Source organism: Syngnathus floridae, chromosome 11, assembly GCF_059516105.1.
Source record: "Syngnathus floridae isolate MCC-2025c chromosome 11, RoL_Sflo_1.0, whole genome shotgun sequence".
Classification (NCBI taxonomy): Eukaryota; Metazoa; Chordata; class Actinopteri; order Syngnathiformes; family Syngnathidae; genus Syngnathus; species Syngnathus floridae.
Genome location: NC_142423.1, coordinates 9,418,165 through 9,445,112, shown reverse-complemented (window position 1 = coordinate 9,445,112; position 26,948 = coordinate 9,418,165). Strand labels below are relative to the sequence as shown.

At 42.5% G+C, this 26,948-nt stretch overlaps 1 protein-coding gene across 2 annotated transcripts in view; it reads right to left on the bottom strand.

Annotated features, from left to right (window-relative positions):
* foxj3 (forkhead box J3) overlaps positions 1-25,932 on the bottom strand; it is a 62,594-nt gene extending 36,662 nt beyond the window's left edge. Inside the window, exons 1-3 of one of the 2 annotated variants that reach the window (XM_088389379.1) lie at positions 25,606-25,932; positions 21,275-21,324; positions 1,811-2,317 (exon numbers count right to left, since the gene is read on the bottom strand). In XM_088389379.1, coding sequence (XP_088245505.1) covers positions 1,811-2,131 — 321 coding nt within the window. In that variant the 5' untranslated portion in view covers positions 2,132-2,317; positions 21,275-21,324; positions 25,606-25,932. The remainder of the gene's footprint in view (positions 1-1,810; positions 2,318-21,274; positions 21,325-25,605) is intronic. The other variant, XM_088389378.1, reaches the window with a different exon arrangement.
* Positions 25,933-26,948: the final 1,016 nt, after the last annotated feature.

Sequence of the window (26,948 nt, the reverse complement as noted above, 5' to 3'; positions counted from 1 at the left end):
TCTATTTCGGTGTGGGCAGGGAACTGTATTAACTTGTGACTCAGAGTTCTTGCGCAAAACGTGCCAGAATCATTGGTGTCGTTTTTTTTAGGCCTATTTCTACAGTTGCAGCCTTCATTTGAAGCCAGCCGCTGTTTAGCAGTTACTCGACGCAAAAGTACTACAAATGTGTCGATTGAATACTCAATACAGAAATTTGACAATTAAAATGAATATGCATTCAAGGCTCAACAGAAAGCAGTATCGACTGAATTACCCCCAGAAAAGCATTTACAGCTAACATCTTTGCAAACTTAAAGGAACCCTAATGAAAAAGCAAGCGTGACTTTTGCCACACCTTGCAAGAGAAAACTTGCATTAAAATTAACATTCCGAAAAAACATTACCAACGATAACTGTATCAATTTCAGTTTTCCCCACTCGGCGGTATGGGCTGGACTCAGCTAAACAAGCACACAGGAAAACACAAAAACAAATAAGGAGGGTGTCCTGTATTTACTTCTCAGCAGGTAAGGAATCTTATCTGATGGAATGAGGGCGGCGTGGAAAAAGAGATCACGCAAAATGACCTCATCAGACCCATAGCGGAGACACAATAATACAGGAACTGTGTGCATTTGTATACAGCGACTTGGGGTAGCATCCTGCAAGTCAGATGATCTGATCTGATATGATCTGATGTTTGTTGGACATCATTATTTGCTTTAACACTCACTCACTGCTTTACTTGCTGTTTTTCATGTGACTGCTTTAAATTACTGCCAAGATTTTTTGATTTGTTTTTACTGTAGTAATGACTTTGCTGCACTAGCGTCACATGGAAAGACAACAGTTAGTTTTAACTTACAAATTGGGTCTTGCTGCCATTGTAGAAACAAAACTAGAATTCTATATCTTTGTATATATGTAAAAGCATCAATAGCGATTTGAGCCGGGTTAAGTTGAGTAGGCGCCGTTAAACGCAATTGTAGTCAGACTGCCTTGACCCATTTTGTCCTATTTGCAACAAAAGTGTTTTGTCTGTCTGACTGACCGTTAATTAAGCAAGGATGAAGATAGAAGAGACGAGAGCATTATTTTCCAGAGCGAAGCTCAAGGCCCCCGTAGCATCAAAGATACCATATGCATTCTAATCTCAGGCCTCACTTACAAAGACAGCAAGACACCTCCATACAGCCGTCCATAGATGCGGCAGATCTTGTCGCCACAGGAAATGGGCTTCATTCATCTTGTCTGACTGCAATAAAGCGATGCCTAAGATTCTATTTCCAATAAATGTCGACTGATTGGAAAACTCATTCTAATATCAATTTCCATCTGGGCCTTTTAAAAGGCAATCAGCATGGCTTCATCTCCGTATATCACAAGCTCCTTGAGATGATGACACAGCACTGGCTTTCTCCTTCTGCATAATGGCCTCCTCCTATCAAGGCAGCTGCAGTAAATAATGCCACCCCTGAATGGGCTATTTAGTGCGCGTTAGCACGGCCAGACGCCACTTCTCGGAATATTTATCCTCAAATTTCGTACTTTACATGGGTCTGGCGGCCTGCATCGTGAGGCACTTTGTGTGATTTGGTGACACTTGCGGCTACTCTTGATACTTTTTGTCATAAGCGACAAGGTTGATTGGTGATGATTTTGACTTTGTTGGTCTATGCCCACGAATCAATTTCCGTTGGAAAACAGAAACTCTTCTACACATTGGCAACTTCTGCCAGAACATTTTGGTGGATGATTTTGGGGGGGGGGTTCATTTCAATGTATATTGTAAAAGAGAATGACAAAATCTCAAGTACTCTTTTCTTACCTTCCAGCCACTTCCTGCCTCTCTGTAGTAGGGAAAATTATCACAGATCCACTGGTAGATCTCGCTCAGCGTCATCTTCTTCTTTGGCGAGCTGTTGATGGCGAACGTAATCAGGCTGGCGTAGCTGTAAGGCGGCTTGCCGTCCTTGTGTTGTTGCACCTCTTCCTGGTCCAGCGTGGTGTTGGGATCGAGGAGGGCGCTCTTCTTACCCATGCCGGGGCCGTGGCCGTGCTGGCCGTCGCCCTTGCGGATGGCCGCCTGCATGGTAAGCTGAGGGAGCCAATCCATGGAGGTCAGGCTACTTTCCAGCTCCGACGTCATGTTGACGACAGGCCGGGCAGCGGGGAAGGGGGGAGGGGGGGTAAACCCTAAAACCTGGAGATAAACCGGCGGCCTATGTTGGAGCTCCACTGACTGATGGGGAGAGGAGCAGGTGAGGGGGGGGGGATGGCTAAAGTCTGGGCCTTCCGATCAGGACATTAGCAAGCTGTCTTCGCCGAAGCAAGTCTGTGAAAAGAAGACATGTTTGCATCAGTTAAGCAATAGAACGACTCCGGCTATTCACATCAGACAATTTGAATCGGATAGCCTGGAAAGGTACTATAAACAGCACCTGCTAGCGGCTGGTTCTGCTAGGGGGAAAGCAAGAGAAGCGAGACTCGAGTCCAATAGTGGGATGACATCACCACATACTATACGTGGGTAGTATGGGACTTTAGTGAGTCTCCATTGTGGACACGCCAAGTTGGGTCCACTGAGGATTCGAGATTGTCCTTACAGTAGGTGGGAATGCGAGTGCGAGCCTCGCAATTGACTCGTGGCTGGCCAGTCCAGCTTCTCTCGCCAAAGGTCAGCTGGGATCGGATCCAGCTCACCCGCAATCCCAAAAAGGATAAGCACGATGTTGTAGTAAATAAACGGCCATTCAATGAAAAGCAGAAAAAGCACGTATTGCTGTTTTTGATGTTGTTGTTGATTCAGAAGATTCTTTTTTGGTGACGATTTTAAGTGAGCAAAAAAAAAAAAAACAGAAGTAGCTTGCATGTTGTCTGCACATGCTTTAACTGGCTGTGCAGCAGATTATGAGACCACCACCTTCTCTTCACTGACTGCTCGCAAAGCTGACTCATAGCTAAGACTCCATCTGCATGGAGGGAGAATGAGAGAGAGAGAGAGTGAGAGTAAATGCTGGCCAATTGTTTTCACAAGTGCCAGCCAAATGTGGCAATGGCTCAGGAAGAATTCTGAGTCTCTCTTGTGGCTAGTAAAAGCCCCTTTCCCCCTCCGTCTGCCCTGTCTTCCAGCTTGCCCGCCCACTCGCCTTGCGAAGCCTCTGCCATAAACAAGGCAGGCAGTGTCATCTTGCAAACTGTCCTCCACCCAGTATGTGTCTGCAACAGCCTTTCTCGCCGTCCTTTCTGGCACACTGCCCCGCTTGTCCGAAAATAGAGGGGCGGACCAGATAAGCCTTAAGTTCTAAATGTAGGTGAAGACGGGTATCTGTATGGGGGGGGGGGGAGGAGTGGGATGACACCTTGAACTGGTTGATGGCAAAAAAACATACGCTAATATTTTTGGTGAATTTTTTTTCACTTTTGAATGTGTCAGACTGGGAATGAACATAGGCCAAACACCGTAACCTTCAAAAATAGTCAATGTGAAATTCTATCCAGCTCTTTTGAGAATTTGCAAATGGTGACTCAAAAGTACCTGAAGACAGTGAGTGTTATTGTACTGAATCACTCTGATACCCTGGATCAAAATGTCCTTTTCAAATCTTTTGATTTAGTTTTGAAGCTCTTCTTCATTTGTGTCCCGGATGACTGTATTATACTGCCCACCGGGAGGTAACACAACATGAAGGAGCATAAGGGCTGGAACGGATTAGTTGCTTTTTCATTCATTTCAATTGGAAACGATTATTTGCAATGCAATACCTTAGTTTTAAAGGGCACAATTTCAAAACTTTCGATCAAGGTAACATATTACCACAACACTGTCTTGAAATGATGCTTGTCCACAATGGGTGAAATAAATATTTGAGACTAGACTTGCTTGTGAGGCTGTTAACGAGCTACCTAGCATGGCTTGATCCATCGTTTTTTTTGCTCTGGAATTCTTTCCGAAAGCGAAGAAGAGCAGAGTATCTACTCTGTATCCAGCCCCGGCATTGTCTTGAGCGGCATGAAACAACAGCCCTGTGTACCACCATTCATGAATAAAACATGTGTGGTCCATTTCAGAAGTTCTTAGAATGCATCCATTTTCTGATTTTCTCCCACCAAATCACAGTGGTGATTAAAACTAGTAGGACGATAGCTTTCTTTCACTTGTATTTAAAAATACGACGAGATTTGGTAAAACGACATTGACCATAAATTTTACAGCCCTGCAAATGATGAGAACATTTTTATTGTTTACTGGGTGACAGATAAAACGTGCCATATTAAAGAGTCAAATTTTGCGAGTGGAAATAGGTGTCATATATCATAGAAATAATTATCTACCGGGCTTCAATAAGGCACAGCGGGAAGACATTTCTAAAAGGAGAAAACTGCTTTGGCGTCAGCTGGTCAGAGGAAGTTTGTGCTTGCCAAGTCCATTGATCTCTAACAGCAGGAGGTTAGCAGAGGCGTAGCTGCCAATTCAATAACTGTTATTGGTGCACACATGAGCAGATGATTAAGGCATTTTTTTTCCATGTCAACAGAATTCCAAGAGGGACAAGGCTAGATCAAACTGGGGGAGATATTTAATGGGGTGCGGCATGAGTCTGTCCTAAATGATATCTTCTTCCTCGAATTCTCTTGTTTTCCTTCGGAAATATTTTCACTGAATGGGTGTTTTAGTCGCTGTTTGACATGCAAAAATTTTAATTTGTTTGATAATAACACCAAGAAATAAATTTAACACTAATAAAACTGGCTGAAGTTTTTGCGTAAAATTGCACCATGTTTCATAATGAAAGAGAACATGCCGGAATTTGAAACGGTTACGATCACCGTTCCAAATTGTAATTATCATCACTACCGTAATTAGCGTCTCTGAGAGGAGTGCTGCTTTTCGGCAGATGATGGCTATATTTTATTTCCTCCTGCAAAAATGACAAAAGTACAAGTGTAGGCGTATTTAGTTTTTTTATGAGACTGCAAATAATAATTCAAGTTAATTGCACTGCATGTGAAGAATGCGCGGGGCGGCGAATCACCGCAAGAGGGATGGAACACGTCAGCTCCATAGGAAATATCTGTACTTGTTAATTTCATGTTTTTATATTCCATTGCTATTATGCATATGAGCTGTCTGTGATTACTATATATCAAAATTACACACAACAGCATGCAATTTGAGTGGCCATATCGTCAAAGGCGGGGATTAGCAAATTGAGGCTACAATCGAATCTTGCTAGCAGTTGAGACACTGAGAACTCCCCCTTTGATTTCGTAGAATGAGGTTTGACTATATTATGAAATATTAAATGCACTGAAAAAATTTCTCTGTGTATCCAATAAATTGCAGTTATAATTGGTTATCTGCAAAAGCTACTATTTGTTGCCTATACACTACACCCTGCAAAAAAAAAAAAAAAGGCATGGATACAATTCCAGTGGCTGCAGGAGGTGAGCTGGCAAAGGCACAAGTTGATGAAAGGCACCCCGCCCTGCTACACGGAGATGGCTGCCATTTGACCCGCCACGCTAATGATCCAGCTGCTTGGTAATCGGCGAGGCCGAGTTCGCGTCTTAATTAGAGGGCCTCGGCTAGCGGCAGGAATTATGAAGCGCAACACCGCCGGGCAGTAACGACGCCCCCCCCGCTGCATTCATTAGCCTGTCGAGCCGTGGGATGCAGAGGCCGCCCTGGTCTATTGAGGAAAGCAGAAAAATGGTTGAACAAGAAGTCAGAGGTATATTTGTGAGGAATGAAGAAAAGGTGTCTTGCCATGTCAGCAACTCTATTTCCTGGCAAGAACTGAATCACACATCATTGCTATTATTTGACAAGCGAGTATTTCCGTTGTCTCAAGCAAAATATTTCATTAACGTGCACCGCAATTGACTGTTATTAGACAGTTTCAGCGGCAGAAACATAAATCTGTCGTTTCACAGACATCGCTGCGTGTTGTAACGTTTACGCGGGCGTGTGTTAAAGTAGTACTGGCTTCCTATGACAAAGTGATGACTTACAAGTGGGTTCCTCTCAAATAAAGGTTTCCATAAACCTCATGTTGCATTGTATTTTAATTCAAATAGAATTCAGATAAATTTATGAAGGTTAATGTAACCACCTGATGTTTGACCCGCATTAGAAAACATCATATAAGACAGCAGAGCAAGTCACCGTAACTGCAGTCAAGAACAAAAAAATAATAATAATCTGGTTAATTTCAAACCTGTCAGAATGTCTTTATTCTTTCAGGATGAATAGCAATTTTCAAATGATTGTTAATTGACCTAGATTATTTGCCGGCATGTCGAGACAACGTTTGCTCCATGACGAGAAAGCAGCCATTATGTGCTTGCGTCACAAAGTCTCAATCAACCTGTCAACATGGGGGCCTTCTTCGATTGAAGAATGCCCAATGAGGCAATAGGGCTGAGTAACATGCAGAGATTACTCAACGAAACCCTGCTGAGTTAACGTCATGATGTCGACAGTTCGCCATCTGCGTCATCAACGTCGCTGCTGTTCCTTGTTTTGAGCTCCTGCACCATTTGTGTTTCAAGTTTGGATGCAGAAGCTTCCTGGCTGAAATGCTCATTTCAAAAATTATATATATATATTTCAAAAAAAAAAAAATATATATATATATATATATTTTTTTTTTTGAAATATATATATAATTTTATATAAAAATATATATATATATATTTTTTTTTTTCTAATCATTCATCATTATCAAGCTCAGGAGACTATTTTTTGTATCCATCCATCAATTTCCTGTACCGTGTGTTTTAAAATCAGCTTTCCAGTCTGTTGTTTTTAGTCAGCTGGGATAGGATCCAGGTTGCTTGTGATTCTAATGAGGACAAAAACTACAGAAAATGGATGGAAGGAAGGCGGTTCTGAACTCCAGCAGATAGCATATTATTTCCTTGGTCCCCATTTGCATGACAGCTGGGCTTCTATTTTCCATCATTTTACAACTCATCTCACATGAATTATTTCATTGCACCTATGATCTTACAGTGAATGAACTATTGTCCAGCTGTTAGCAAATATAATGACCACGGCTCGGTAAACAGAGCAGTCCAGGTGCATCATCTAAACCCAACTCGACAAGCCTCTTTTATTCGCACCTTTTGAAGGCCTACTTTGAATTGTCTTGTCACAATTGAATCACTTTCAGGGACCTAATGTGAGTATGGCACAGATGTCACATTATAAGCAGTTCGGATTTCCTGGATCGCTTTTGGCGAGGCTATCTGAGGATTGAATATGAAGAGGGCGAGAGATCGTGGGGTTGGGGAAGGGGAGACATTTTTGTTTTAAGTGTGAAAGCGTCAACATGGCTTGTTTGATATGTATGAAATTGGGCAATCATGGTGATAACCTGAGACAGCATGCACAAGTCTTAGCCACAAGTTAATGCTTTTGTTTTACGTCTGCAATGTATATTTTCTGACCACGGGTTATACATTGTATATGTAAAACCGCCAAATAGCTTTGCTTTAAGTCCTCTTAGTTTACCGCTAACACACAATGCAAAATGGCAGGATAATGAATAGCATTGATTTAGCAGTGCTGTAACGCTTTAAGCAACGGATATTCAAACGCATGGTTCGTCAACACATAGACAGATACTCAAAGATGATTCTGGTTTTAACTATGGACCCGCTCCCTTTTTCTCCAAAAAAGAAGAAATTACAATTGAATGAGATTAGATTGAAATTAAGACTAAATTGGAGCTGTAATCACAGCAAAGCCTTGCTAAGCAACTGACTGAAATCGTTTGGCTTCCGTGCATTCGTGGCCACACAATGACCTTGATGGAACAGGTAAATCAAGTCATCACTTCCTCTACTAAATGCACGTTACACGCAAGAAGACTGTGTTTAGCAAAATATGCACATATGGTATAGCGACACTTTGAATTAACCGAAGACGGGAGACCTCAGGCGAGTTCACCGTTTTCCGCAATAGAGTCAAAACACTGTCACGTTACGTAATAATAACAATAATAATACTTCATTACAGAGAGTCTTATTTAATGTTTTGCCTGGAATTTCTGACTGCATGACGACAACAAGCTCCACTCAAATACCACACGCAACCCAGCAGCCATGATTTCCTCAGGCTATTCAAGCTCACAGTCATGCACTTACACACAAAACCTAAGACAGGTACTCTACTGCACTTATGTATCTACAGTTTTCAAAAACGAATCCCCGATTTCTTTTTCGTTTCAACCGCAGTCACGAATCTATCACAAGCAAACACAACATCGCACGTGTGATGAGCGCTCCATTAAAAACAACGTTGCTAAGACGGTAAATATTTAGACAAGTGATTGTTAAATGCTCGTCCAGACGATGTGTACAAAGGGAGACACGCCGTGAAGGGGAAAAAAGGGTGAGATTATTATGACAAGAATCTTCCTGCGGTGTGATGATAACTTGGCATCAGGGAGGGTAATCGCTAAGTGCTCCACCTTCCATCACCCCTTAAGATGTTGGCACGCGTGCTCACAACAAAAGTGCTGTGATGTAACCTGGTAACAAGCCTTTGGTATCTTCACCCTTCGCCGAAACCTTGGTCATACCTTCCACAATCAAGGCCTTTATCTAGAGTGTGGGTGGGAGAAGGCCTTGTTTTCCTAGAGCTTGCAAGGGGATAATCAGGGCGGGGTGGGAACCGGGCTCACCTGCCCCTCAGTCACTCCTCACTTTTTCCAGCCCTTTAGGGCAAAGTATTTGGAAGCGTCTAAAATAGCAACGTGTCTGAGTTGTGCGAGCGCACGTGAGCGCTACTGTCGTGTAGCGAGCTACGCTAAGCCCCGTTTTCATTAAAACACAAAGAAGGAGAAATCGGGGATTTGCCGAAGCAATCGCTTTTAATGTCAGTGCTTCCTTTTAAACGAAGGAGGCTTAATGGCGCCGCGGAAAGCGGTCCCTGTGAAGAAGCCATTCATCTCTTGCTTTTTTTCTTCAATTTTAGGAAATGTCAATTACGTGGCTTTTGGGATCCAAAAGCACAGCTGGGGGACTCCTCTCTTCCACTGCTTGGAAAAGTCGTCGTTTTCGTCATAGTCGCCATTTCGGTGTGTTACTGGCAAGGTAGTATCAAAAAGCATAACGAGCAGAACAAGCAGTTGCGTTCAAGGTAATGGCAGAAAGAAAAGTTTAACACTCTGCCTAATTATCTGACTGGGAGAGGCAGATATGTCAGAGCCTCTTTTAAGAGAAATTGTTAAAGATCTCTGCTGTTTTTTTTTTGTTCTAGCGCATGTGTCAGTGATATTGGCAGCCAGCAGATTTCTCCATTCCTGAAAAGAAAAAAAAAATGTAATCGCTCCCTTATTCCCTCATTCCCACTTCACCGGTGGTCGAGCAAATCACGTCCATAATTATTCTGCCAATCAATTTGGCAGCGCAAGCACGGCAGTTAAACACAGTCAGAAGAAAGAAAAATAGACAAGGGGAGCAAAGATAAAAAATGGCCATTTCCTTTCTACACACTGAACTCTTCAGAAGGCAGAAGAGACCCCTTTGTCTCATCAATCAGAGCCAAACATAGTCTTCTAAGTACAGCTGTACGAGGTGGAGAGGCTAGTGGGAGAAAATCTGGGGGGGGGGGTTGGCTGCGGATCAAGTGAGACACTTCAGGCTGCCTGGAGAGGCTTCTAAAATCAAGCAAGCTTTGCTGACCTGAATGCGGAAACAGAAACATTGAGAGACAAAAAATGCCCATAGTAATAAACAAAATATTGAACGTGTTGTCAACTTGGCAAATAAGAGGAGAACCTGACAAAATCTGCATTCAATAGTAAGAAATAAAATCCCAAAATGGTATTTACGTTTAAATAAATGAAATTAGTCGTAAATTGCACGTCGCGTCGGAACATTTTGAATTCCAGCCAGCATCAATGAGCTAGCATGTCCCATTTGTGTGGAGAAAGTCACAACCCGGCAAACTTCAGAGTCAATTTAAAAGACAACCATCCCACCCGATTTCTTCAACTGGTAAAAGGAAACCCAACAGGATAAAAAGGGCCGTCCATTTCCAGACAGCTTGCAATTATAACACCCCGCAGACAGCGTTAGCCGCTTTATAGTGAAAAAGATGCCCACATTCAACACTGTTGGCAAACCGGCTTTCAAAGAAATGCTGCAGACTTTTGATCGGCAGTAAAAATTGCAGAAGAAAGAACATACTGAAGGAGATACAGAATCTCGTTTTACTACACACATGCTTGTGGTATAAATAATTGGGTGCAATTTTTGTGAGCCGAGCCCGAGTCAGATTGAACTTTTCGGGATAATATAATGTATGTATAGTTCTGCTTATCATGACCATCGCTTGTGAAAAAATTGTAGTACGTAATTGTTTCTGGAAAAATATATCGCCCTGATGGATGGATGAATTAATAGATGTGTGGATGGACAGATGGAAACAGTATACTGTAAAATACTTGTGGATTTAATGCTTTAATTGTTCCCCAAGAGGAGATTTTGATTTCCACTTTGATGAGAAGTCAAAGTATTGAGTACCGTGCCGCAGTGCTAAACAAATTGGGTCAACGCAAAACAAACGAGTAGTCTCTCCAGCAACATGTATTTCTGTCTGCTCTGCAACAGACACTGAACCCGAGCACCTCGAGTCCAAAGTGCTTACACACTAAACTATAACAGAAGAGGCCGTGAGGCACGCCAGAAAAAGAAGACACTCATGATGCAATCTGCAAGTCATCATCAAGACATCCAACTTTGCAGTCATTGAAAAAAGTCTTTCCAGGGGTGTTGTGACCAGGACTGGTTGTGGTCTAAACAGCTTGCCGCATGGGAGTTGGCCTTTGTTTTAGGATGTGGCAGGGCTGCCCTGACACCGACCATGCGAACCCAATTACCTTGGTCCTGACGCCCGGGGGCCTGCATTAGCACACTCTCCGCCCCCCATGAGAGGCGGACTCCTTGCCAGTCTGGCAGCCAGTGAAGGCCTGCTGCTGAATCACAAATAGACCACTTGTGTATGCACTGGCGCACCAAGTATTTTGGTGACAACTTGGAGGGGCTGACTTGGTGCGCGTTAAGCGACATCGAGTCGGCTTTAGGAGTTGCTGAACCTTTTGCTGAAGTTAATATCTGTTCAGTAGTGGACTTGGTTCACTGCCAGGGGCACACTTTGAGAACACAGTGATATATCAAAGCTGACCGTCTGAGTTTATTTCCCTTGCAGAATGTAATTTGTCTTCTCGCCCATCAATCTAGCTAGTAAGGCGTAGCATAGATTCAGTATCCGGTGGAGTCAAGTGTACAATAAAGGTTTTTATTGATTGTTTTAAGTGTTTGCAAAGTGTGTATCACTTTGGATGAGTTGTGATCCAGGCTCGCACAATTTAGAGAAGCACAACTAGAATCATCAGAGGTTATTCCGAGTGACTAAATCTGTTGAGTTAGCGGTACAATTCAGAACATTTAACTTGTAAATCAATATTCAATCTCTGAGGAATCATTAACAGAATATTTACAGGCAGACATAGCTAAGCACTTCAATATCATTAAGCAGCGCTTTCACACCTTCATGCATTTCCTGCGTAAAGCTCTTTTTAAAAGCTCCCGAAATCCTCGTAGTGCACCTGGAGATATTATGATTCTGCCGCTAACATGCCGAGCAAGAGGTCTCTGTGTTGAACTAGAAACAAACATTAACATGTCGCCAATTGTGAGTTTCCCAAGGAAGTCTGCAATCAAAGCTTTCAGAGCGTATTGCGAAGGGGGCGGCCACCGGCCATAAATCAACGACCTTTCCTCTGGACCATAATCCAGTCGGCGGGGTTACACAAGAGCACTGAGCGAAAGGTGTGAAGTCTCAGGAGGATGGTTTTATAATTTTGTTTTCTAATCTACAAAGACAGCGGCCAAGCGATCACAGACTTTGACCAGGCTGGGACAAAATATCAATATTGTGCTTCGTATTGATTTAATGTCCATGAGTTTTTGAGGAATACGTTTTGCACTAATTCTTTCTGATTTCTTTTGATATTATTTCATCTTAGAATGGACTCTCAACCTTCTTCAGTTGCACAGAAACTCTGATACATCGTGCAACTCTAAAAAACCAATCGCTGCTATATCAACACATTGTTGGCAAACTTTTATGATGCTCCAGACTCAATAATCCTCTATCAACATGAGCGTCTGCTATACACATCCCCGCACAGGTGAAATACAACACAAGTGATAAATTATGAATAAAAAAGGGTGTGAACACGATCAACAAGGTAACCATCACCACACTCCTACAATGATCCACACTGTCTGTGTTTATACAAGATGAGAAATTCCTTTGGCCTTCTTTTATTTACTATGGTTGAGGATTGGAAAGTCAAGCGTGACCAAAAATGAGCGGCAGATCAGAAACATGTTAGCATTGGGAATAAGCAGGTGTTAACGTCTATATGCCTCTACCTGTTCTCTTCATGCTCCTCCCTTCCAGATCATTTCAATTAATTTGGTTACCTGGAGACAATGTTGCTATTTACCCGGGTGGGGACGAAGGGGAAGGGAAGCAGTAGTCATTGTTGGTTTAAGCTCCGCAGGCATAAATCAAATTGAGTCGATTTAAGGTCACAATAGGAACACTGAGGCTCGATGCAGAAGGATTATGAAAAGGATACTCTATCCAGAATGACCACCAGACGACAGTGAGGGGACTGCCACCTGATGATGGCAGGAATGCAGGAACTCCCTCTGAGCGAAGACCGATTAGTCTGACAGCAGGAGAAGCTGACTGCTGTGTTTCTAACAGGGAACTTACTTTTGAAAGATGGGCAAGGTGAAAAGGCTTTTGTACGGAGTTGACATTTTCATTTTTTCTGACATCCTATGATAGACTATTTCTGTGTCTTTGCCATTTAACTTTCTGTTTAGCATTAGCAGGCTGAGACCACAGACGGTTGAAATGTCCTTTTGGATTTGACTTCAGTGTGATGCGATTCAGAATGGCAAGCCGTACATTTGCAAATATTAAACATGGGAAAAGCCCAACCAACATGACCAGTGAATCGTTAATCATTTGGAATGGTGAGTCCTGATCTGGTGCATGCTTGACGCCAATAGCAGTTGCAACTGCCAAGTATGCAAATTGCGTAATAAACACCATGCGATTTGCCAAAAAGAGGAACACCACATCCTGACTGATCATTTTTACAAACAGACTGAATTCTCTCTCTATTTTTTTGAAAAGATCACACATTCTCATCCTGTTCCTTATATTGAAGCAATCAATGAAGTATAGTGTCTGGTGACTAGACACAACTAACAACTGTAGTGTGACTAGTAACTAAGGGAACAGTTGCCAAAAAGTCTCATGATATCAATTGCTTATTTTTTAATATATAGTCATTTCTTATTTAACAAGGGAAACTGGTGTCATGTACCGCATAAAGACAACAGTTCAAAACATTCCAAGAAAGATTCCCAGATCCCGCTAAAAGTAATATGTATAATCAAAATGATTGTAATTTTCCCCATCTTGCGATATGAGGTAAATTTAGTCAAGTAAACTGTGATCAAGCTGTGGCGCTCGTCAATAATCTTGACATCGATGGATGGAGACAGAGGTCAAAGGAACACACTGACCGCCTTAATTTTGTATGGGTAAAATAAAATCAAAACGGCACAGCAAGTGAATTTCAGAGCACTGAATGATGAGATTTATCACACTCTTTGGGGGCCAAATGAATGACTGTAAATAAAAATGAATGTGGAGGCCATTTTCAAGGCAGTTAATCCTCAAGTTACTGGAATTAGGTATTTGATTGCATTTCCTTGATTGATGTGTTGAGCAATTATTTATGAAATATTTGAAGTGGGATGCGATCTTCTGACAAGTGTTTTGATGCGATGGATTTTGTGACAATAGTGACGTCCTCTTTAGGCCCAAGGCTTGAAATAATTCTAAATTTGCAGCAAAACACAATCAACAACAAAACCGAGAATTTTTCTGATAATCGAACCGATAGTCCCAAATTTTTGGGGGGCGAAACTGGACAATTAATAGAAACTTAATCGTGACTTTAATTTTAGCTTAGACTTTGAAGCGACTTATACTCCGGAGCGACTACAATCGCTACAAGTGCAAAATCTAATTTCTTCAACCTCAAAACACTCCAATCTAGGCTTTCATCTAGCAAGTGTTTTAAGCTGCAAAACATTAGAAAATAAAATAAAGCTCCACTGCACTGCATGCTGATTAGCAGGGTGCATTGTGTTTCTTATTTTTTTTCACACCATGTCTTGCTGGTGTAAAAGATAAGGCTAATTAACTTGGCACCATTTGCATCTCGACTTGAGCGTCGGGATGAGCAGCCATAGAGAGCTAATCAGACATTTGATTCCAGAGGAAATATTCCGTCACTTCTAAAATTTGCGAATTAAAAAAAAATCCCCTGATAAAGCTGTCAGCGTCTCACCTTTTTCCTCCACATTCCCCTTCTTCACTTTACATTCCTGAGTTTAACCTCCCCCTTCTCCTCTTCGCTCTCCGACTACCGCCACACAGGCTGCGCTCATTACGGCGGATTTGCATGTCTGCTCCAGACTTCCATGAGAAGAGATGAAACAGAACTCCCAGTGGCTCCCTCTGCACAGCTTCACACATCTGACAGAGAGCGAGCGCTCCACGTTTGGGTCCCAGACGCAAGCTGGCAAACACCAAATGTAGACTTCACAGAGATATGAATTTACGCCTCACACGCAGTCGTCGGGCTCCGTACATTGGTGTAGGGAAATAAATTGGTAAAACAAGCCGAGTCTTCCAGTGACTTCCTGCTTCTTGCTCAGGTGATGAGGAGGAAGTTGTGTTATACAACTGTGACATCTGTGACTTTGATGTCACTTAGTTGTCGGACAGTAGAGCAACAAATTGACGTTGGTTCCCTTGCATTTATTTTTTTTTTCCCGCTACTGTAGTTCATCTATTATTGTTTTTTTGGGAGGGGAACTAGCCTTTATTGTTGGTTGAAAGATAAAAGTATTGCTTTGACGCCACCTTGGGGCACCTCGGGTCCAATGAACTATGTTGAAGTGACTGGAGGAGCTTCATATCATTCTGAGGCATGTGTATCAAAATGTATATCAGATTACAATCGTCCCTCGTCATTGCAATTCATTTTTTCAGTCTCCTGATCGCACATTTTTATATCGCACAAATTTAATCCCAGCTGACTATAGGCAGTAGGCGGGGACACCCTGAATTGGCTGCCAGCCAATCACAGGGCACTCACAGATAACCAACCAGTCACACACACCTACGGACAATCTGGAGTGGTCAATTGGCCTACCGTCTATATTTTTGGAATGTGGGCGCCAACCGGAACACCCGGAGGAAACCCACGCAGGCACGGGGAGAACATAAGAAGGCCAAAGCTGGAGTCCAGCCCCGGGTGTCAAGTATAGACATCTGTCGGTGCACTAGCAACTCCTTAATTGAACAAAACGGTAACAAAAATAACCCACGCAGATGTAGATAGAGAGGATGGCAACCCTCAGTGGACAAAAAATGTATGCAGATTTTCTATTTGTATTATGCATCAAGCTTTCAAATCCCTCTCCTTCGCCACATGGGCCTGACCTTTAAAACAGGGAGAGAATCACAAAATCATGATCAACTTTTCATATACTTGGTAGGCTAGGCAAGACCTATTGTGGACTCAGAATAAATCTCTTAACAGTAGTCCAATTTGTAACTCCTGTGAGACTTCATATCGACCAGCCCTTAATGATTCATTTCAGACTACAAGCCAACAATGTGGATTTTGCTACAACAGCATGCCAGGTACCGCACCAACAGGAAAACCACATGAATGGTTCACCAAACAAAAAATATCAATGACACCGCCAATTAATCAACTTTGACATTCATGACATCACTCAACTACGGTCGCTCAAGCCCTTTTTGTCTTGTCCTTTGTGGCCATTCCATTCGGGTTCTATTCAGGATGACTCACTCGGTGAAAGTGGCGCATCATGTGGCATGCGGCATGAGTCACTGCCAAAGATAAGGTCCGAAGCCACCGGCGAAGCGCACATGCAGCTGCCCTGTGTTGTTCTCACACTGACCACATCGTGAGCTCGCACTGAGGACAACATCGTTCGGAACGCAAGCGGCCACTGTCCCTGACGGCGGCGGCGTGAACGTCTTAATTGCATCACGCCGATGAGGGAATTCTTATTCGTGTGACTCATAAGCATGTGAGGGCCTACCAAACTGAAGAAAACTTGGCCGTTATATTTACACATCAAACTTTCACATCCTTATTCTCGAAATTGTTTGGCCGGAATAATACAGTCGATAACTTTGTCAGTTATGTTTGAACATGCCACATCATATTTTCTTGCCAAATGAAGAAGAAAATCCTTTTGTTGGATTTTGGTTCTCTTTATATGTTGAGGTATTTGCTATTGATTCAAGTTCAATAATGGCGAGAAATCGCAAAGAATAGCAGCTGTGGAGGGGTTGCTTTATGAGAAAGATGAATGCCCCAAAAAAAAAAATGAGACACTTCTTGAATGCCGGGTGAAATAACTGTGAAATCACAACGAGAAGTGCACAAATGCTCGGTAAAATGTGTTAAAATCACTTTTCAGGCAGCATTGAACACTGGAAACCAAACGAGCTCAGTCGACTGTGCGGCGCTCATGGAGCCCTTTTAGTCAACCCACTGCCCCCTCACTAACCTCCTACACAACCAGTGACCACCCCCAAGCCCCCCAGCGAGAATCCTTTCAGACCAAACACTGCTCTGCTTGCTGCATCTTAATAGGATGTGGGGAAACTAGAAGAGAAATGAAGTCACGGTAAGTCTTTAGGAGGAAGTCGAATAAATGAGCCAACACGCACCCCGGGGCGGGCACGCCGGGGGCTTTCCAGGAGGTCGGAGCGAGCGCGGCCAATCGTGTCAAGGCGAAGGCGGCAGACACAACCTAAACTGACACATCAAAGCGGCCGAGTCTTATCGAGGGAAGAAAGAGGCTGCTGAGGTGTCGCATTTGATGGCATGTTGCGGCATACAACAGGGACAGCATGCCACCCCTCCTAGAAGAAAAGCAATTAGAGATTAAGCAATCCGACAGAATCTTCAAATCAAAACCGAAAATATATTTTCCTTATGGGAAATCATAATACTTCAAATGCTACACTACGTATGCTCAAAAATGTTCATCCTGGCCGGAGCTCATGTTACAGCGCACTAAACCAGTTTGAAGAAGACACTTGGGAAAAATAAGTAATATCCTTTCCGTTGCCGTCTGCTTCTCCCTAATCCATATATTTAAAGCCACCTGTTGAAACTACGATTATTACTATAACAAAGTGACTCCAGCTTTGGGCTACGTAGACCGGTTCATGCTAAAAAAAGGATTTGTCGACACGCATAATCTGACAACATGAATAGAGTGCAAACTGAAAAATGATCGCTTGTAAACAAATAGCAGAGCATAATGACTGCTCTCAAATTCGAGCGTGATTAGAGCAAGTTTTACATGATACCGAGTTGTACTTTTAATTGAGTAACAAAGCTCAACGACTATTATGCGATAATGAAGGGAATCCTCTGGGTTGGCTTTCCGTGCTGACGCAGCCTTAAAACTTGCTTCATCTAAAAATGGGCACCTTAAGTGCATTTCAAATGACTTATATTTACCCACTACATTGTCTCGCAAACAAAACGGGGAATCTTCTGGCACTCCTCGAAGACTGAGAAAGTAGGTCACTCAGTCTCCTGTGAGTCAGAGGCTTTGGCAGGGGACCAAGAGGAGCAGGTATGAGGGAGACGAAGAGAGACGAGACGAATGGTAGACAGATACACTTTTCATCAGCGCTTTCGAAAGGACACCATGTTTACGTGCTGCAATATAATTTGATCATTGGCACATTTGTAAGTTTAAGGACGTGCTAAATGGCTGCGACATTATCTATTAATAGTGACGCAAATTCCGTTTGTCTGCTCACAATTTGGCACCAATAAAGTTGAATACAATGTACAAGAGGCAATTGGATAACTTCAGAAAATAGTCAAATGTGAATTAACTAAAAAGTGGATTGATGGCAATAAAATTGGAAAATTGAAAAAGGACAGATTGGATCGACTCTGTCAATGCACAATACTCTGTGAATTAATTTAAAAAAAAAACATTGGATGAATTAAAACTAAAGTCAAGCCAAATGTTCAAACTGTGCCCTCAACTTTTTCTTTAATTATAGTGCAGTGCTGTGTTAATAAACTTCAGTTGTATTGAACTTTTAAGGACAATCTCATTTCTTCTTTGAAAAGTGTTTGTTTTCCAACATTTGTTTGGGTACTCTCTAATTTGCAAATTTCAAGACTAACTGAATTGCTCATTGACTACAGCTTTTATTTTCATACGTCTGCTCACAATGTGTTCAAACTGCGGCTTACAACATTAAAAGTACTTTTTTATCATGAATTACGGGAGTAAAATATTTAAAATCTTTCAAAATAGAATAAAAATAAATGTATTATTATTATTAAATTACAATTTGAATTTTCTCTCACAAATCCCAAATCAACCGAATACATGAAAGGCTACCAACCGTGCATCCGCCATAGAAAGGCACATGGCGATGCTCTCCCCTAAAACCAGGTCCCCAGACGCGCCAAGTCCCAGCCTCCCAGCAGTCTTTTAATACTGCACACATTCCCTGTAAGTAAAGCTGGGTGATTTGTCAGCTCGCAGGTGCAGGCACACTGCTTTCCAGGGCTCTGGGCTTCCCTCCCAAAGCCGCAGCTTGCTGGCAGAGTGGCTAGCTGTCAGGGTCAGCGCCCAATATTTCCAAACAATTCCTGATTTTTTTTTTTTTTTGGGGTGGTGACTCACACTTGTCGAAGCCATAGGTCACGCACTCACCTGGGGGATAGCCCACGTTCTGACGCCCGTGTCCCTTTAGGAACCAACGCAAGCTTTTAATGCCGGCGGGCACGGACGGCGTTGCCTTGACCGTAGCGTCCCCTCATCCCAAAGCGCTCCCGCCTGCTCATTCATCCACCCTGAGGGAGAGGCACGCAAGCCAGAGGAAGGATGACTCACCGGCGTAACAAGATGCATTCTTTGGAATTCTCTGCAGACGTGTTGCTTGCTAAACGAAGAGCACAGGAGGTGCAGAAAAGTAGTAATGCAGGCCAACATAAAAAAAATGAAGAGGTAATCAAGCGCCACTATGCCTAAGAGGGAGAAAGAAGCGAACGGTGGGGTTAATAGAGCCGGCGCAAGTCATCACTTGTGTGGGTTTCCTGGTCCACAGAGATCAACATTCTCTCCAAATCCAGAGAGAGAAAATCCTTGGCATTGATCGGGGGTTTTCTGAATCACACATGGAGACCGCAAACTCAACATCTAAGGCTAATGCGTCAAGTTTTACATGAAGCCAGGCTCCGAGTGGTGTTGATAAATGATTCTGCCGAGTGTGTCGAGCCCTTGGAGACACCGAGGTATGAAGAGAAGCGTTTTAATGATCGGGTCCAACAGATCCACGGCGGCCCTTTCCAACTGAGGCCGCGTCACGACTTGGCGCTCGCCCGTGCGGATCACGAGCCTCGTGCACATTACACGCTCTCCAATTTATGCTTTTAAGCCCAAGTCTCCAAACTGACTGAACCCACATTTGCATGCAGTTGAGAACAGAATCCAAAATGGCAAGAGTTTGACTTTAGTAGACCGTAAATTGCCGGGAACGTCTGCTGGTAATTTCCTGAGATAAAGTTTCGATTGCGTGAAGCTATTCCTCTGTAACACTTGCCCGACAAATGATGAATTGTAGCACGGACGTGACTGATCGAGGCAATAAACACAATCCGCTTTGAACATTAGCAAACGTCGACGAAATTTACATTCAGTCAGCCGGGGTCCGATCATTCTCATTTGGACGTTACTGACAGGTCTGTGCAGGACCTAAGAAAGGTGTGACATTACAGCCTCTTGAAGGGTTTAATGATTCATACGTTGAAATACTATTGCCTCACCTCGCCTCCTACTAACTTATTTGCCCTCAGAAGCAGTGAATTCGTCGCCATGATCAATTGTTCTTAAACAAACCATCTCCTTTGATGACTCACACGCTTTGCAAGAATTTGGATCTCAGTTGTGGAGGAAATGCTTGCAAAGTATGTGGTTTAATCATTACAGTAGCTCCTACTTTGTAGAACAAATGCATCATTGACAATGAGGTAAAACCCCAGCCACAACAATCTAGACCGTAAAAGCAGCGACGGGGAATTTTCTCAAACGATAATGTGTTATGTCAGTTTTTTTGTGGTTAAGGACGTTATTAAAAATAAATATATATATAATAATTAAAAATAGCATTAAAGTAGGATTCTTATTAGCATTCTCAATAACATTGACTATAAAAACTGAAAATTGCAGAATTGACAGCAATATTTTGGTGCAATGAACATTTGGAGACGATTGCCAGCAGTCATAAATATGTTACGGTTTGTATTCTGGTTTTAAGCTTTCAGTACAGACGGACACTTAAAATACAACAGATGCATGGCTGCCTACCGTCCACACGTTTGGTTGCTTTCAAACAAAAGAGTAGGCGACCGATTGCATATAAAGTGCGCAAGTGAGACCACAGTGGAAGATTTTAAATGTGGAGAATTATTCATTATGAACTGATGAGCTGTCCACTTGTGACTGGATGCATTTTATTTACTCATTCATTTATATGGCATTTTTTTTAGCACGCGGCATTAGGCTCTTAATTGTACAGTTGGGAGCACGTGATGTATTTTCAACACAAAAGGTATATGCTAATTAGCCGCAGTCAGTTCTGAGAATGCAATGCAAGGAAAGAGCCAACTGAACGCTTGATTTGTTTCATAATATCTTGAACGGAATGAGTCACAATGCGATACCATTCACTTCAGGCATTGCCACCCCCTTGTATGTTTTTTTTTTTTTTTAAATATATGTCCAGCGAGTTCTTACAGTAAGTGACTTAAAATGTAACTGATAAGTCAGTTTGGTTAACTAAATGATTAAGAATCGATAATGAATTACCATATAACTTTTTCTTTAATAAATGCAATGAGATTCTGGAAAATGACAGGATGACAGGCGTAACAGAAGACTTCATATTTTTTGGGGTTCCGTTATTTTTTGCCATCTATGATTCCACTGCTTTTACTGAAGTTTTTGCCATGGTGCCATTTTGGTATCGCGAATATATCAAGGTATTCTATACAGGTAGAATATCAGAGTCAAAATTTTGCTGACTCACCAAGCGCTTCATCGACTTACTGCATCCCAAGTAGATGCCTTCTCTTCCGGCTAAAAAAAAAAAAAAATTGGATAGCATCTGTTAGAGCAGACGTCATTGCCACGCTGAAAAATGCTATCTGTAAAGCTGGAGTCCATTTCAGAAAGTAAGTGTAAGTATTTCATGATTAAAAACTCCTCAACGGTGACGCGAAAAGAATTAAGAATCACTTTGCAGTTGATTAAGGCCACCGGCAACTATCTGAGGAATTACAGTAAGATGAGGCAAAACGGTGAATTCTTTAGCACATTTCGCTCCACATCCAATTAGGAATCAGAGTAGGAGTCAGTGCTTACAGTTTATGGACGACTCAATATACAAAAATTCCTTGAATTTATAAAAAAGAAAAAAGTATTGGGTTTCACAGAATATATTCTCCTCATCGTGATGGGTAGTGGGGAGAAGTTGTTCAAATGAAAACTGAGCCTCTTTAAAAATTCATTCATTTACAGCAAAAAAAAATAAAATAAAAAAATAGATTGAAGCGCCCGGCTCCAAAATTTGGCTCCGGAATCACATTAATGGTGAAGCATCTCCCACAACGCCTGGAGCTGTTGCCTGATGAAAGACTGCACACCTTGAGAATCATTTCTTTTCAATTATTACCAAAACAATGCGTGTCTAATTGTCACATTTAATTAAGTCAATCTACGGAGGAGAAAATCAAGGGAGCTGAGCGAAAATCCTGCGAATCCTGCAAACCCTAATTAATATTAAAAAAAAAAAGATGAAGAATAAGTCATTCCCATGATGCTGTGCCAGTGTCATTCTTTTCACCATTTGATATGTCGGCTTTAGAGACTCAATGACAGCTGCTCCCCCCCACCTTCCAAAAATGCCGAGAATTGCAGTTACAATAATTGCTCTGGCCAGCACTAAATGAGGTTCACTTAAGTGCAATTATCCCCCCCTGACCACCCCCCACCCCCACCCCATAAAGAGACTTCTCTAACACAGAAGTGGGCTCACACAATGTGACGGCAAACAAGATTGAAATTGGAATCGGGGAGGCGCTTCCGAGCGGATGAATGGCTCCACGGCTCATCTGCATTCTAGTGAGGAGGCACGGCGGTTCTAATGAAGACTGAGCCACTTCCTCCTCCTCCTCCTCAGGCCTCCAACTTAAAGTGTGAGGAAGGATATTTTGGGGAAAAAGCCTCCACTGGTCGCCATGGAGAAGCATTTGCAGCAGAGCAGAAGAAAAGGAAAGCTCTTTACCTCTGTTCAAGGTGAAAAAGGTCAGAGTTAAAACTCAGTCGTGTGACCAGATCTTACTTGAAATTCCACGCAAGAGAGGAATTTGAAAGCAGCACAGCATACGTCAAGGTGAAGAAATATGTCCGCACCTTACTAGAGCTGCATTAAAAGATTAACCATACGTGTGTGTGTGTGTTGTGAGGGCAGCTAGTGTTTGGAAAGTCCGCCTCGCATTTCTGAGGTTCCAGGTTTGAAACCCAGGCTTTCTTGTGGTACATGTACCAGTCTGCAAACCGTTGACACTCGGTTGCGGTCGCAGCAGCTCGTGTAATAACTGTGCGCATGTTTATTTTGTTCACCTAGGCATGCAACTTTTTTAAAGAATGCAATGATCCCAAACTGTAGACATTCTTTGTCTTTCATGCACTCCATCCTCCTGGTTAGCAACCAACATATTTCTAGTCCAGTCCAAGGTGTACCCAGCCAGTATAGGCTCCAGCTCACCTGTAATTGACCGAGATAGTGTTCAAGGTAACTCTGTACTGGATTATGGTATATATAAAAATATATTCATGAATAAATTGCCTCCTGCCAATAACGCAGCACAATAGAATTTTTGCCTGGGGGGTCTGCGATGTGGTAGTCTAATACGGATTTGCGGCAGACGGTACTTGTTGGGTTCTGTCGAACCGTAGTACTGTGTGTGTGTGTGCGTGTGTGTGTGTTTGCATGTGCAGTGGTGGGGTGGGAGGGTTGCGTGTCTGTGATGAGTCTGCATGTAGCCACAGGCTCAACTACCACCGGGAGGCTGATAACTGCACCTCACGGATGGCCATTTGAATAATCACTTCAACAAGGGGAGAAATTAAAAAGGCTCTCAGTGTGAAGGGGGGCTAGGCATTGGGCCATGCGCCGCATTCCAAATGAGGCACCGCTATTCCGACAGTGAAAGCCCGCCCCCAACAATCACAAGCCTCTCTCCGTTGACATCCATCCCAAATTGTCGCGTGTCGCATCATGAGTAATCTATGAAATGATGCGCAGATGGGTGTTCTGTGGGAATTAAATATCAAACCCCCCACAAAAGCTGTAGAAACTGGGAAATGTTTTTTTTTTTTTACATATTTAACACATATCTGAAGGCATACAAATACTAGTACTGTACCGCAAAAGAAAACTAAAATGAAGCAAAAGTACTTTTATAGATACCACTGCCACATAAATTAAGTTCAATGCTAGCAAGAAAAAAAAAAGCTCACATTTAAAGGAAGGGTGATTAAAATGCAAAACCAAGTTTGACCTTTCATTGCGAACGCTGACTAATATTACTTCCAGTCTGAGGTGGCTTGAGATAGTTGGAGGATGGAGAGTTGCACAATCCATCCATCCATCCAATTTCTAACCAGTTTGCCATCATTCAAGTCACCGGTGAGGTGGAGCCTATCCCATCTGACTTGCATTCTGGACTGGGCGACAACCAATCACAGGGCACAAGCTATAGACAAACAAACAAACAATCTTTAATGAACCTATCACGCATGTTTTTGGAATGTGGAAGAAAGACAGAGTACCGGGAGAAAACTCATGCAAGCGCTGGGAGAACATGTAAACTCCAGACTTGAACCTGGAACCCTCGACTAAGTTGCAGACATGCTAACCACTAGCGGGTACGCACTGCCCAGTCATAAATTGAACGCCAAGTCATGCTTAATGACAGTCATATGCTAGTTTCCATTTGACTATTTTAGAATTTTTTATACAAATATTTAACAAAATTATGGCTTAATTACAGTGCTAGAGTAAATTTGTAACTAGTGATTCCCAACCCACATGGTGCCATGGCTCATATATCTTTGGCCCCTGTTGGACCATCATGAGCCAATTTGTGGTGGCCTAAACAGAACTGGCCCCCAAATTAAAACAATACTTTACAAAAAAAAAAATCTCAATTATATACTATGTCAGCTTACCAGTGAATGAAGTAGAGAAGAATGTAAATACAACCGAGTATGCAGCATCAGTGGGCAATTAAGGCACCCTTAAAAATATGTGCACTCCCAAAATTTATAATTATACATGTTGGATGGTGATTAATGTTGGACACTGTAAAGCATTATAAGTCCTGGCACAAATTGAAGAAAAAGACATGAATATGACCGTAACAATGTATCACAAACTATAAAATTAAATATATTAAACACATTTCAACATTGCATTCAAATTTAAATAGCTTCCACTTGAAGTGCTCATGAACTTGCATATGACAAAGACTCAACAACACCAACAACCCAGGCTTAACTTGCTTACAGGATCTTAGTAAATAATTTTCAGATCAGTTTGGTTAAATTGTATAAATAAACACCTGATGATCTCGCAGACATCAACTGTTACGACTTCCGACAAATTCGTCGCTGTCGAAGCAACTAGACTGTCGTAAATCGAGGAGCCCTCGATATTTAAATGCGTGTGGGAACGACACGCCTCTAGTGGAAATCTAAACACAGTTTGGTTATCAGATTTTCAAGGGGAGATCCGACTGTGATGTTTTGAGGCCATGCGGGTGTACCTATTGTAGTGGACGGCCGCCGGGTTGCATATACCACACTTGTTGAGCCTCGGATCACAAGTATGAGTATATTTATGTTTGGGAAGAATTCAATGGCGGTGTGCGAGGAGGCGATTGACAGCGAGGGGGGGACGCACTGCAACAGCTGTGAGTCAAATGCCACCAGGGCACGCAGAAAAGCCAAATGACACATAGCCTCACACACATGTATGCAAAGACACACACGCGCACACACTTCTTACTGCACACGCATACCAAACAGCTAGCCTAGCTGTGGGAGAGAGCTGGGGGTACGTCACTACATTACACCCAGAAAAGAGGGTGTCTCCCCCCCAGCCAAACCACCCTCCGCGCGCCCCCCTGCCACGGCGAGCGGAAAGCTGTCAACCGGGGCCTGCGCGCCGGGTTCATCCCCCCGCCCCTCCTCCCTCCTCGATGTGAGAACTTGAACGCAGCACACTTTGCCCGACAAAAAGTCGCTCATTTCAAGGAGCCTAGTGTAACTTCCATGCCCTTGTAGCGCACTTACTCTGTAGGGAGAGATAGCTGATGTTGACGGTGGTCTCCGTAATCCTCGCGGTAGTTTCGCACTTAACTGCTCCCGCGATCTGACGCCGTCTGCCTCCTGTGGGCCGGCGGGATCCCCGAGAGTGTCCCCCGCGCGCTCGAACGTTTGTCGTCCCGGGTAATGAGCCGCCGAAGGTTCGCCGGTGTGCCTGCGGTGCCGTGGCGTCCCTTCACTGCTTCTCTCTCTCTCTCTACGCCTGCCTTGCCTTCTCCCCGATTCGCCTCTCGCTCGGCGGCAGAGCCAACATCCGGGACTATCCACGCTCAAGTCGGATCTACTTTTTAGCGTACGCTGTTGCGCGAACGAAGGTTTAGTGTGCGCCCACAACACACAAACGCGCACGCACATTCTTCAGTCGCCGCCTGTTCCGCTATGGAAAATAGTGCCACGTATAGAACGCAAGGAATCACATTTCTGTTGTCCGTGTAAAACGAGTAATACAATAATTCAATGCTTGATAGATGAAGTATATGATAATTGGAGGCAATTTGTCTAATTTGTTACTCATTTGGTTGACATTTTGATAGATATAATAATCTATATTAAACATTAATATATATAAATGTGTAGTATCCAGTACATTTACAGTATGTGCATGTGCTATAACTTTTATGTGCAATAAGTTATTTTATAAAAAATCTACTATCGACAGTATAAATATTTTATAATAGATATTTCATCACTCATGATTTTCATGATCATTGTAATATAGCTTATTAAATTATTACTTAGGAGATGACCAAATATGTCACATACTAAATTTAACATTAATCAAATGATGCGTTATTTCTTTTTATGATATTTTTCATAGCCACACTAGTCCTGGATGCACTTAAGTCATTACTGCCACTGAAACTCAACAACGCAAAAATTATTGCATGGTTTAATAAAATCGTCAATATGAATAAAGCCCCAAATAACATCTGTAAAATGAACAAATAATATAACATACGCACGCACGCACACACACACACGAATTTAAAAAAAAAAAATGCTATTTCCTACACCATAATACTTTTATCCGACACGATTTTCAGTTGCAGCATTACACAATCTGTAATAAGTGCATACTTAATTGATAAATTTGAAACTATATCCGTCCACAAATTGGCTAGGTGATCACTAAGAAGTGTGCTGAAAAGGTTCCTCTGGACAGTGCGCTTGATTCAGCAATACAACAGCGTCTCCTGTTGCTTAATCACTGGTACTATTAAGTCAGAGGTTGACATTTTACCACAGATTTTTTGTAAATAAATAAAGATTTAATCAACGAACTAACTCATATGATTAACTAAGCACAAAAT